We start from the raw sequence: 13,954 nt of genomic DNA on the forward strand, positions 1-13,954 counted from the left end.
CACACTAAAATCCATGTCTTAATTTTTTTTTTTAACAAGTGACGACCACTGCCAAATCTATGGCATGAATGGTAGCTGCGGTATAAAGCAAGTTCAACTTGGAGGATGCATCTGACCACCTGTGCACTCAGTGCGAAACGGCTCGACTACATAATGCGCCTCGCTGTCTGGACTCCACGAATAGCAGCCTATCTGTTTTTTGTGCAAATTGATGCGATTAGATCTAAAGCGATCTGAAAACGATGCATTTTGCAATCATCGGCAGTTGTGTTTGAAGCACCATATGCGACGGCTTCACTGGGAGACTAGTTAGGCGCAGCTGCACCATCGGCACTTGCTGCTCAGCATGCTCAGCTTTGTCAGCCATCCTTTCACTTTTCTTGTTCCTTCCTTCTATTTCCTGCCCTTTTTAAGGTTTACAAGCCACCTTTTACAAAATAAACCTTTGAGTCAGCACGCACTGTCTTGATGTCCAGTCCAAACATTTAGTTCTGTTTGCTTAAAAAGAAAAAGAAGACAACATTGTGCAAGATCCCGGAATGACATCCTGGAATGAGAGCCCAGCAATGAGGTAGGTTCTGCTGCTGAGCTACTGACGGGCATGAGGAAACCACTCAGTGCTCGCATGTGAACCAGATTGACCAAGCTGCCTCACCTGCAGCACGACGATGAAGAAGAGGAGGCCGCATGATGGCACGACGTGGAAGCGCGCCAGCACAGCAATGGAACCCCCCAGCTGGCCGACCAGGTTGACCAGCACAAACAGGGAGGCCAGAAACCAACCACAGCCCCACGAGTGGTTCATGTAGTCCCGCTGGTCCCCCCACTGGTACCACATGCGACAACCATCTTCCAGGAAGGTGCTCACCAGGCAAAACCGACCCAGGTGTGGCAGCACGTGCTTGCCCCGCCTCAACACCTGCGCAAAGGCTTTACTTCAAAACAATGGCCCCAAATTGGCACAGTACATGAAAAAAAGAGCAAGCTCATTTGTGTTTGTACTCCCACCCAGGCTGTGTCGCAAGCGTGCGTTTCTTTCATTTGTGTATAAGAAATGTAATATTTTTTAATGTGCACCATTCAAAATAGCGGAATGGTCAAATCGAACTCTGTTACACATGCTGGTTGACTTGCAAAATTCATAAGAAGCTGCTGAAGATTCAGATAAGAGAGATTTGTAAAGCATAAAACCAAGTTGACTAGTAAGGCAAGCTTAAGATATGCTCAAGTGAGCCGTATTTTTGTGCCTGCAGTTACATATATAGCGGTGCATGAGCAAATATAAAATACATAGCTTCTGCACCTCCCATGAGAAAGGGACAAGAATGAGCAGCTTTTTCTTGGGCTGTGTTGATGCTCCCCTTTTTAGGAATCTCAAAAGCCTTCCTGTTGCTTAAGGAATACAAAATAAATGCAAGCACAAACATGCGCCTTACACACCCAAAAGTTTGACCGTGTGACTTATCTATTTACAGGCGCCTGTTTACACTGCTGTTATTTCATTTCATATTATTTGGGCCCATTCACAAGCAAATAAACCTTTGAGCCAGTAGTCAGGAAGTAAAAGGAAGTAAAAGCTCCTCCTCTGAAAAAGCATGTAAGAATGAAAGTGAGATAATAAAAAAACTTGCTGCAATGGACCAAAAACTAAACTTGCCAGCTAGTCTGCCAAACAAGGTAGATGGGATCGAACAGTCCATCCAAACACTTTTCGATCACTTTGATGAAATTCAATGAAGGCTTGAAAGCCACGAAAATGAATTAAACACTGTCAAACGGAAAGTAGAAAAAATAGAGAAGTATGCTACTCCTAGGCAGCTCAATTAAATTCAAGCTGACATAGACGCACTTGAGTGGCATAGCAGACGCCTTAGCATTAAAATACACTGTGTACCCGAGGCTGACAGTGAAAACCCACAGGAAAAGGTAAATGATCTTGCGAAGAAGCTTGAACTTCAACATCTGAGGAAGATGCGGCAGTTCATAGGCTCCCAGCAAAGCAAGGAAAAACACAAGGAATTATTCTCCACCTTGCACGGCAGGAACTGAGGGATGCATGGATTGCCAAAAGGTGAGCGTTAAGGAACAACCAGGGTAACATCTTCATTAACGAAAACCTAACCTCTCGCTCGAGGAAGCTCCTTGCCACTGACAAAGAATGGGCAAAGGAGGCGGGATACAAGTTCGTATGGCACTCAAATGGAAAAGTTCTCGTGCGTAGGGCAAACGGTGAATCGGCAACTGTCGTTAAGGATGGAAATGATCTTCGTGCTCTATTGGAATGAACGCCAATTTCTTGTTGCTATCATTTGACACTTTGGCGAAATGAATCATTTGGGATATATTAGCAAGGAGGATTGGTTCACGTCCTTGGCCAGTCAAAAGAAGGGACTGTTTTTCATACATATGAACATTCAGTCAGTCTCCATCAAGCTACTAGATTTAGAAACTTTTTTTTTTCTGATATAAATAGTGCAATGTAGTCATGCTAAGCGATTATTCAAAAGACTAGCGCAATATAGCAGGGACAAAGACAGAGAAGACGACAGGACGAGCACTAACGCTTTCTGCTTTGATGCTAAGCGAAACATAGTATTGCTCTGATGATGTCTTTCGCCTGCCTTGCAAAAAAAGCATTTCATAAAAACCGAACCTCACATCACGGCGGAGGAGTATCTGTTCTGGTAGATGATTCGCTAACATGTTAACTGTTAGCCGAGTATTCTTGTATGACAGAAAACTGTGAAATGTGTGTCCAAACACCGGGTGTACTCTTTGCAGTATGTTACCGCCCGCCGGATGGTTTATTGAAACCTTTTTTCCTTTTTTTAGAGCACATGCTAGAATGTGCGTCAGAAAACAAATATAAAGTGGTCTTAGGAGGAGACTTCAACATTGATATGAGTTTCGATGGTGCTAGGAAAACGACATTTCAAAGAATTCTTGTGTAAAGTGGATGTATAAATGCAGTTGAAACCTTCACGAGAATAACAAAAACTACAATAACTACTCTTGATCTTTTTATAATGAACTATATTCCATTCTTAGTAACTAGTGGAGTCTTAAACTGTCCTCTTAGTGACCATGTGCCAATAGTCATGTTTATACACACAAGAGCAAACAAAACCAAAAAGATAACACTGAAAAAACATTTCAGACAATAAACGAGTACACATTAACTGCCTTTCGAGATGCCTTGAAACAAGTATCTTGGAAGGAGCTTTTTCAACAAAACAAGGCTGAGCCAGCATGCATTTTCTTAAATAAATTCTCAGCTGTTTATGCGCAACATTTCATAAACAAGAAAAGAAACCACAAAGCTTATCGGAAACCTTGGATCCCCAAAGAGCTTCTAACAAAATAAAGAGATAAACTTTATGCCAGGTTTACAAAATCTCGGAATGGCGAGGATCTAAAATGCTTCAAAATTTTTAGAAATAAATTAAATCAAGAGTTAAGAAATACAAGAAATCGCTATTTAAGTACTTTTTCATCAGACAAGGGACATACAGAGAAGATGTGGAACAAGTTAAATGAACTAATGGGACGCAAACAAAACACTGAACCTATAAAGAAAGTTTCTGTAAACGGATGCCTTTTAACCGGAGATCATTTAGTTAATGCATTTAATGATTACTTTACAGATACCGATTCCCATTCATCACAAAGCCCACCACATACATTTCAGTTCCCGGCAACTATGGACACAACTTTTTTTCAAGCGACAACCCCTACTGAGGTTTGTTCAGTTTTTCTCGAACTGAAAAATTCATGTAGCTGCGATGCTGATGGCCTCCAAATAAGACCTATCAAACACGTGATTTGTGACATTGCACCTGTGTTAGCTTAAATCTATAACTTATGCATAACATCAAGTACTTTTCCTGGAAAAATGAAAATTGCAAAACTAATTGTGTTATATAAGAAAGGCGACAAGCTTGATATAAAAAATTACCGTCCGATATTATTCTCACGCAGTTTTCTAAAGGTCTTGAAAAAATCATTCTTAACCAATTAACATCTTTCAGCAATAAACATAAACTAATAACAGACGCTCAATACGGTTTTCAACAAGGTAAATCAAAAGAGCTAGCACTTGTAGCACAGAAAGAATATATACTGCACAACCTCGAAAATAAGTTACCTGTAATTGGTCTATTCACAGACTTCACAAAAGCATTTGACTGCATGAATCATGACCTCTTAATACTTAAAGGGACCCTGAAATGATTTTGACGATTTTCTACAAACATACTGAGTCGTTAAGAGTAGGTCCTTCTGATCATTAATTGACATATCTAAGTGCTCCGTGTAAAGCGCGCAATTTATTATAAGGTTTTAAAAATGCACATCGCTGCCGATCGCAGCCCACTGCTCGGCAGAATTTTAAGCCGCCCCTACCCATATGACGCAAATCGCCCATATGACGTCAGCGGGGCGAGCTATCCGATTGGCTGACCAGGGCGAGTGATCGATAATTTTTCCAACTTTATGGTAAATAAGTGATGTTTGTAATAGTTGGAATGTTAGTTAATTTATTTTTATAAAAAGAAAGTAACATAAAGAGAATGCACAAGAACAATTTTGCAGTACACTTAAGCACTTCCGGCACAAAGCAAGTGTCATCTGCTTGTGTTACAACGTGCTCCGTCTTTGACATGAGCTCCGTCGCCAGTGTCGGTCTGTCTTTTCGCGAGCACTATGATTCGACTTTGTTGCGTTGTGGACTGCAAATGTAGCGACTGGCAATATGTCAAGCTGCGACATCGTGTCCCTCTGCAAGCCAGTAGACGAGCAGACTGGCTGCAGCGCATTGGACTGCCGCTATCCGATTGGCGCCAGGATTTGCGCGATTGCGGCCGTCACTTTACACCGGAAGATTACTAACGCAATAGCGTTTCGCGAGTCCGGTATTAGGGTAAACGCAAGCGCAAGGGGGCAGGGCCTGGCCGTGTCCCCTTGCGTGTCGTTTCAGGTGATGAACAGAAGCGCAAATGTGAATGGTCTGCACGGTGCAGCCGCCTGGTGGCATAGAGCTCAACCACACACGGTAGCAGTAACAAAATGTATTCGTTTTTGCTGCTGGTGTAAAGTTTTCGCAGGAATGTAGTCGTTAACACATTGTTTTTGTAAATGTTTAAAATGTTTTACACTTGGTTAGAGCAATAGTAGCTCCTTCTTTGGCTGGTTAAGCTCTGCGCCAACGGGTGGCTGGAGCGTGGAGACCAACCAGGCACCTCACGTAAGTCTACGCTGAAGTTCCTTCATCAGCTTGAGTTTATGCCTTCACCATTCCGTCGAAACGGTCTGCGAGTGTGCGATTACCAGAATACCAGACACGTTCGGCGTTACGACAGAATTCTCGTAACGCACGCTGCTTCGATAGCTCTTGCTTGGGATTGACGGCCAAGCCGCTAGCGGAGACGTGTCGCGCGGGCGGGAGCGGGCTCCGAAACAACCGGAAGTGGACGATGTGACGTCGCATCGTGACGCACAACCAGTGAAGGTGGAGCTTAGCCCCGATCGCTCGGCATGGCTCGGCGAACGAGTTGAGGAGGAAAAGCATGGCTAGGGAGGAGGGTAACTTTAATCGCTTCTAGCTCCATTAATACGTAGCGCTTCACTAAAATTGTGGTGTGAATGTTCTACTTAAGCTGTACCCTATGCGTCTACAAAATTTTTGCGAATCGTTTCAGGGGCCCTTTAAGCTTGCAAGATATGGCATCAGGGGCCTTCCTCTTCAGTTACCGACATCCTACCTTAAAAATCGGCAGCAATATTAAATTATGCGGTTTTATGTGCCAAAACAACTTTTTGATTATGAGGCACGCCATAGAGGGAGACTCCGGAAGTTTAGAGCACCTGGGGACCTTTAACCTGCACCTAAATCTAAGTACACGGGTGTTTTCGCATTTCGTCCCCCATTGAAATGCAGCCGCCGTGGCCGGGATTTGATCCCACAATCTCGTGCTTAGCAGCGTAACACCATAATCGGCAGCAATATGTGTCTATAAACACTAGCATATCATCTACATGACCAATACAAACACGTGTCCCTCAGGGAAGTGCCCTTAGTCCATTTCTGTTTAACATCTACATAAACGATACAGTTCCTATCCACCGAGAAGCAAAATTTATAAACTAAGCAGATTATACGAGTGTTTTTTTATCAAAAAGCTCTTATACAGGCCTCATTGACGCAGTGAAAAATCTCTTAACCCATCTCTCAAAATGGAGCCAGAACAACTTTTTAAAAGTAAACTCGAATAAAACACAAGCAGTCATCTTTAAAACAAGAGGTACATGTACTCCATTGACCCACAACATATTTTACAACTCTGAGAAAATAGAGGTTGTTGACACAGTAAAAGTACTTGGTGTATACTTTACCGACGCATTGCAATGGGATGCTCACGTGGATTTTATACTCCAGAAACTGAGCCGCATAACAGGTATGCTACATCGAAATCGCTACCTTTTGTCAATGCCAGCTAAATTGATCATTTATAATGCACTGTTTGTCTCGCATGTAAATTATTGCCATTTTGTATGGGGCACAACATCAGCTTCCAATCACTCACTCTAAAATACTACTGATGCAAAAAAAGAAAGATAATACATGCTATCGCAAATGTGCCACACAACTCGCACACTGAAGGTCTTTTCACAAAGTACAACATAAGAAAAAGTCATCATCTCTACAAACAAACTCTCCCATGCACCTACTACTTTCAGGTAAAAGATAGAAGCAACTTAATAACAAATATAGCAAACTTAAAAGAGAATACACCCACATATCAGACGCGCAGCCATGAAAAATAGTTGATACCTTTTTCCGAGAACAAATTACGGCCATCAAATGGTCGCAAAAACCTTGTCACGGCTACTAAATTCTTATCTAGAAGCCGGCATTGACATCCATGCCTTGACACTATCGGAGCTCATCTGTCTGGCGAAAACGATTTAAATCCCCATGGTTCAGAAAACCACGTCTATTCACAGTTAAAGAAATGTAATTACACCCTTTAATTGATGTAACCAACTGTTATTTGTTTTTCGTTTCTGAAAGTATTCTTTGCCACCGGTCTGCCAATATGTAAAGGGGGCCAGGGACCACTCAAGCTGCCAATAAGCAGCTTTTACCTTGGCCCCCTCCATTTGCTTGTAAATGGGCCAAAATAAAATGGAATGAAATGACACTGCTGTTATGACTGCTTTGTTGTCCATCGACCGCTACAAGTAAAGGCTCAGCCAGCAAAGTGGTTGCAAGTAAAAAGAAGCTGTGGTGCACACACGGAATCCTTATAAAAATAACACATGCAGAAGATTGCAACAGTGCCCCTATATCATCAAATTTGAAGCTCACTGCAAAGACCAGGAAATTATGACCTCATTATTCTGAGAAAGAGTACTTCCACAAAAAGATAACACAAGTAAATAGCAATGCCACTTGGGCTTTATTTTAACAAAAGGGAACCAAACCATACTAACAGCAATAGATAATAAATTCAATGACTAGCAGTCTGGCCTTGGAATTATTCGAGTATGCATGGACGAGTCTGCAGCCCTTTCTCCACATTTTATCCTGCCATAAATACTGACGTGTGTACCTGTGTATCAGGTGACCCCATTTCACTGCCCAACAAATGTTATCGCACAGCGCAGGGCGCGCCTGCATGTATCGGAAGTTTCTCAAAAGTTATCGATGGTTCTATCCACTGTCTGTTGTCATCGAACCTTGTGTAATCTGATGGCATGTATGCGCAACGCAGATGGTGTAGAACTTTCTGGAGGACACACCAGCACCAGCGAACATTTGATGGCTCGTGTATAAAAGCCGACACGCTTGACCAGCAGATCACATTTTCGCCAATCGCCGACTCTGTTCGCCACTGTCACCGTTTGAGTGTAGCCCCTTTTTGAGGGCACAAGTTCACGCAATAAAACGCTAGTTTCCTCATTCCCAGTTTTCGCTGCTTACTTCATTTTCACTACTACGTGACATCTGGTGGAGGTGCTGGTGTGTTCATGTACCAAACGCCCCGCAAAGCCACGATCCAAGCCCTAAGCCCGAGGACAAGACCAACATCACTCAAGACCAGTGAGCTAGCCGCAGTTTACAGAACTTGCCCCCTGAGCATGGTCTTCTACCCGAGCCAACCAGAAAGAACATCCCCAAGTCAACAATGGCAGCTTCAGCATCCCCCATCATGCTTCAGCAACCCAGGGAGCCACCTACCATCCGTGGAGCTTAGGTGGACGATCCAGAAACCTGGCTCAAGACTTTTTAAAGAATTTCAGCCTTCAACAACTGGACTTCTCAAGATAAGCTGCACCATGTATACTTCTCCTTGGAAGATGCCGCGAGGACAGGGTTCCGCAGTAACTTCCCGAGGATTTTCAGAAGTGTTGTCCGGAAAGAAAGGGGCGAAGTTCTAGTGGAAGCCCCAGTGCTGCTACCAAACGAGAATGTTGCCATCTCTACAGAAGAAATGAGCTGCCTATTCCACCACACCAATCCGGAAATGTCCGAGGAGAAGAAAGTCCGCCTACTCATGAGCAGTGTAAGGAGGAACTTTTCATTGGAATGGTACGAAGCCCACCGAAGGCTGTAAACGAGTTTCTTCGTGAGGCCACCAGCACTGAGAAGACAGTGGAAATGCGAAAATGGCAATTCAACTGCCGCTCAACAAACTACGCCGCAGTTCAGTCACTGGCCACCAACGACCTGCACGAAACTATCAGAGCAGTCATGTGGGAGGAGCTACAGAGGCTGTTCCCTACATCACAGCCTCAAGTGGCTTCAATTGCCGACATCGTACGAGTGGAGCTCCAGCAATCCCTCGGAGTACCTCAATTGCCGCAGCCTCAGACGGAAGCGATGACGTACGCCACCGTAGCCAGTGTCACGTCCCCCCTCCACGCCTAAACCAGGGCGCTGTAACGATGCAGTCCCGTTGTACGCCGCCGCCGGCAGCACGTCCGCCCCTCGATCAGTGCCGCCACCCGAGGAAGACGGAACTTTGGCGCATTTCTGACCACTGCCCGCTCTGCCAGCACTGCGGAAAAGAGGGTCACGTCTATCGACAATGCCCATACCGCAAGATGCGACTACAAAGGTTCACCGTCAACGCTCTGTGCCCGCAGTAAGGTGAACGCTCTCACGATATCGCCAACTACCTCACTGCTACTCAGTGGAGTCCTCGATGACCCTCCCATTCACCATTACCAGGCCTCTACCTGTCGCTGCAGCGCCGTCCTTACACTGGCCCAGCCCGGGGCCAGTCCGTCAGCCCACATTCACAAAACTAAAAGCAGCAACTGATGGAGGTGCGGTTGCCGTTCGTCAAACTGACGAAGATCATCTGCCGCCGACGAAGACGCCGAAAATCCTGTCTAGATGACATATTAACGCGACGCCGCCATCCCGACAAAGTCTGGAAGCAAAGAATGCGCCGACGAAAGATGACCTGATGACGCCATGTACCAGCCACAGGTCAAGGCAACGCAGCTGTGATCTGACGCCAAGACCTAACTGTAACGCAAGACAAAGAACCTTAGACCGACATGCTTCTCGATGGCCGCGCAGTCACCGCCTTGGATGACACAGGAGCCGATTACTCTGTCATGAGCGGACCTATCGCGGCCGAGTTGAAGAAAGTTAAGACTGCATGGGAAGGCCCTCAAATTCGGACAGCTGGAGGACGCCTCATACTGCTGACTGGAATCTACACGGCAAGAATTACCGTTCATGACCGGATTTGCCCTGCCATCTTCATTCTCCTCCAACAGTGTTCACGAGACATCATTCTCGGCATGGACTTCCTCAACCAACACGGTGCAACCACTGACCTGAAGTCGAAATCAATAACGCTGTCGGAAGATCAAGCGATACCACCGAAGGGTCTCGTAGTCACCACACCTTGAGTGTGCTCAAAAGCCAAGTCAGCATCCCGCCTCGCTTCGACATTTTTATTTCCGTCGGCACTGAAGGCGTCATCGAGGGTGGCCTGGCATATAGGCAAGGGTGGAATTTTGCTGTAGCCTAAATGATGGCGAGGCATTCCTTTTCGATTGTAGAACTTCCTTCCTCTATTGACAGCGACCGGCTAGCGCAAGCTACCATCAGTTCAAGTCCGTCTTTCCTCTGGGCTAGAACGGAGCCGCAGCCTAGGCTACTGGCATCAGTGTGAATTTCTGTATCGGCGTCCTTGTTGAAGTGCGCAAGTGCCGGTGGCGACTGCATGCGTCGCTTGAGTTTTTGAAATGCGCCGGCCTGCGGAGTTTCCCAATTGAACTCGACGTCGCATTTGGTTACATGTGTCAGCAGCTCAGCGATACGCCTATAGTAGACACACATGCCAAGGAACCTATGCAGGCCTTCTTGTCGATGGGCTGCAAGAACTTTGGGATGGCGGCTGTCTTCTGCGGGTCGGGACGGACTCCTGCTGATGATGTGGCCCAGGAACAGAAGCTCACCGTAAGCGAAGCGGCACTTCTCTGGCTTCAGTATGAGCCCTGATGAATTGATGGCCTCTAGAACTGTCGCAAGCCGCCTAAGGTAATCGTTGAAATTTCCGCCGAAGACGACAACGTCATCCAAGTAAACAAGACAGGTCTGCCACTTTAATCCTGCTAAAATCGTGTCCATGACGCGCTGTAATGTTGCAAGCACCGAGTACAGTCGAAACGGCATAACCTTGAACTTGTAGAGGCCAGCTGGGGTGATGAAGATAGTCGTTTCACTATCTCTTTCGTCAACTTCTATTTGCCAGTAGCCAGACTTGAGGTCCATCAACGAGAAGTATTTAGCATTGCAGAGCCGATCCAATATGTCGTCTATTCGTGGTAGGGGGTACACGTCCTTCTTAGTGATCTTGTTCGGTCGACGTTAATTGACGCAGAAACATAGGGTTCTGTCCTTTTTCTTCACCAAGACTACAGCAGATGCCCACAGGCTTTTCGACGGCTGGGTGATGTCGTCGTGCAGCATTTCATCGACTTTTTGCCTAATAGCTTCACGCTCTCGCGTCAAAACTCGGTAAGGTCTCTGGCGGAGTGGCCGAACGCACTCTTTGGTTATTATGCGATGCTTTGCGACTGGTGTTGGTTGAATTCTCGATGGCGTTGAAAAGCAGTCGTATCGTCGGAGAAGACTTCTGAGCTATTGCTGCTTAATCAGGGGGAGACTTGGATTTATGTTGAAGTCGGGAAATATGGTCGTCGGGTTAGATGCGGCAGCATCCAAGAGGACCTCCACCAGATGTCACATGGTAGTGACGATAAAGAACATAGTAGCAATGCTGTGAAAGGCAAAACCAACTTTTATTGGGCGAACCTGTGCCCACAAAAACAGGCTACACTTAAAGCACAATGATAGTGGTGAACACAGTCGGCGATCGTCGAAATCTGATCAGCGGGTCAAGCGCGTTGGCTTTTATACATAAGTCATCGAAGGTTCCAGAGTAATCGCTGTGCCCGTGTGTCGAATTCTAGAAAGTTCTACACCACTCGCGTTGCACATACATGAAATCAGATTATACAAGGTTCGGTGACAACAGACAGTGGATAGAACCATTGATAACATTCGAAAAACTTCCTATACATGCAGGCGCGCCCTGCAGTATGCGACATGTGTTAGGCGGTAAAACGTGGTCACTCGATAAATTACAGGTTTTCCCGCTCAATTTCATCCAAGCGCCAGTTAATTTAATCCAAGTGCCAGTCAATTTAATCCGAGCGCCAGTCAATTTAATCTAATAGCCAGTCAATTTAATCTAAGTGCCAGTCAATTTAATCTAAGCGCCAGTCAATTTAATCCAAGTGCCAGTGATTTCAATCCGAGCGCCACTCAATTTAATCCAAATGCCAGCTGAAATAATCCAAACGCCAGTGAATTTAATCCAGGCACAACGGAATTCAAGAACGTTTCGATTTCAAGACTTCTGAAAATTTGCGAACATATTATGAGTTAACACCTTGAACATGAAAGAGCGGGGTGGTAGACTAGAAGCTATCCTGCCACGGGACTAACGACAACTTTTGGAGGTTTTGAAGCGAAAAGCATCGCTACGCTAGTCAACACCGTGCATTGCGCGAGTCGGCGTATGTCGGTATTGGCTTCACAAGCGTGTTCGGAGTCGAATTGGCTCCGTGAGCATGTTCGGAGCCGAATTGGCTCTGTGAGCATGTTCGGAGTCGGCGCAGGTGGCCATTGCCACGCGCTATGCGTCATCGTTTGACGTTTGCCGCAAGCGCGTGTATCGCAGAGGCCGACTATATAACCGCTTGCCAGAGAATAAGCGTGCACATTCAACATGGAAGGAGAAGAGAGTGATACTACCGATACAGAGAGCTGTGGTTATGGCTGTACAGAAATCGCAAGACAATGTGCCCAACGTTGATGAATAAAGAAGTTTAATAATCCTGCCTAACTTATGGTATATATCATTGATAAGCAATTTGCATAACTACACTAGGCACACAAAGAACTTAACCATAAGCTAACCAAGGCATATCCATAAGTTAATCCCTAAGCATATCCATAGCTAAATCATAATGCATAACCATAAGCTAAACTATAAGCATCACCAAACGTTTTCGCTTCGAGAAATGCAGGCTTTACCTTAGCTAAGCCCCAGTCAATTCTTTTACTTTCTACTTCGTTATGAGAGCGACACAGAAGATGAACATTCTCCAAATTAATTGAGAGGAAACGTCAGTATGAGTACGTTGAGTTAATGGTACACATGCGATTTGGTCATGGCTATCAAACGAAACAATAAAGGTTGATTCGATGATAATCACTAGGCCCTCGCCAGGTGGCTTCGGTCGCTAACGAATACGATTCACTATTCTACTGCGATATCCGCAGCCTCCAATCAAAGACCTTGTCATCGGTACCGCTAAAAGAGTCATGAATACCATTTAATTGCATAACTGATATGGTCGAGTCACTAGTGATCACAAGTGAAATACAATGCGCAGTTTGGGGTTCTTGGTGTTTTGTGCAACATAACGTCATATACATCCAATGAAATGCGATGAAACGAGCGACTCACTATGCCTACTATAAACTCGTATACTTAAGTCACTGGTGAATATTATTCACCTATTTTACTATCCCTGAGGCAGCTTTCCCTCGTGAGTGCAGTCAGGAGTATCAATGAAGCTGTAGCACGATGAGCACTTTTGCTTTACCACTGCCCACTGATACCGCCGAGTTTTTAGTCATCACTAGTGATGTGCTCACTGTGATGTTCTAGAATTTTCATGCAGAATAGCGTCATAGATAGGAAATTAAATGTAATTCAGATTGCTATTCACTACCTATAATTTGATAACTATAGGAAATACTAAGATTGATTCACTCTAGTGATGAAGAATCACCGCAAGTTTGCTCAATGGCTTCAAAACGAGAGTACCACAGTCACGCGGTACTACATTGACGAAACAAATTTCAATGTGTGGTGCGCAAGAAGTTTTGGCAGAGCGAAACGAGGCGCCCCAGCATTCGTCTTGCAACCAGCACAAAGGGCGCAAATATAAATGTTTTGGCTTGCATGTCTGCAAATGGCATTCTGCATTGGACTTTAGTGGACAAGATCCACTGGGCTGTATTCAACGAATTTCTCGATCTGTCGAAGAAGGTTCATCATCAAGAACCTGGCACTGAAGCTGTGTTCTTGTTTGACAATGCGTCAGCGCACCGCCGTGCTGAGGAGGTTCTCTTGGCTACTACTGAGCACTCAGTGAAGCGGCTTCCACCCTACAGCCCATTCTTCAATGCAATCCAAGTAGTTTTTTCGAAGTTCAAGGCTGGTGCGAAGGCTTTTTTTGCCGAACGGCGCGACCGTCTTTTCATGACACCACCAGGTATCTCCAAAAAACAGCATCGCCGGGCACTGTTAATTGAGGCCGCGGAAGAGTCAATGCAGCACATCCTTCAAGTTGA

General features: G+C 45.2%; 1 protein-coding gene across 1 annotated transcript in view; it reads right to left on the reverse strand.

Annotated features, from left to right (window-relative positions):
* Positions 1-13,954, reverse strand: part of Surf4 (Surfeit locus protein 4) — a 202,090-nt gene that overhangs the window by 135,714 nt on the left and 52,422 nt on the right. Inside the window, exon 2 of the mRNA XM_065430372.1 lies at positions 656-919. Coding sequence (XP_065286444.1) covers positions 656-919 — 264 coding nt within the window. The remainder of the gene's footprint in view (positions 1-655; positions 920-13,954) is intronic.

The sequence above is a fragment of the Dermacentor albipictus genome, unplaced genomic scaffold (assembly GCF_038994185.2).
Source record: "Dermacentor albipictus isolate Rhodes 1998 colony unplaced genomic scaffold, USDA_Dalb.pri_finalv2 scaffold_36, whole genome shotgun sequence".
In the NCBI taxonomy this organism is placed as follows: Eukaryota; Metazoa; Arthropoda; class Arachnida; order Ixodida; family Ixodidae; genus Dermacentor; species Dermacentor albipictus.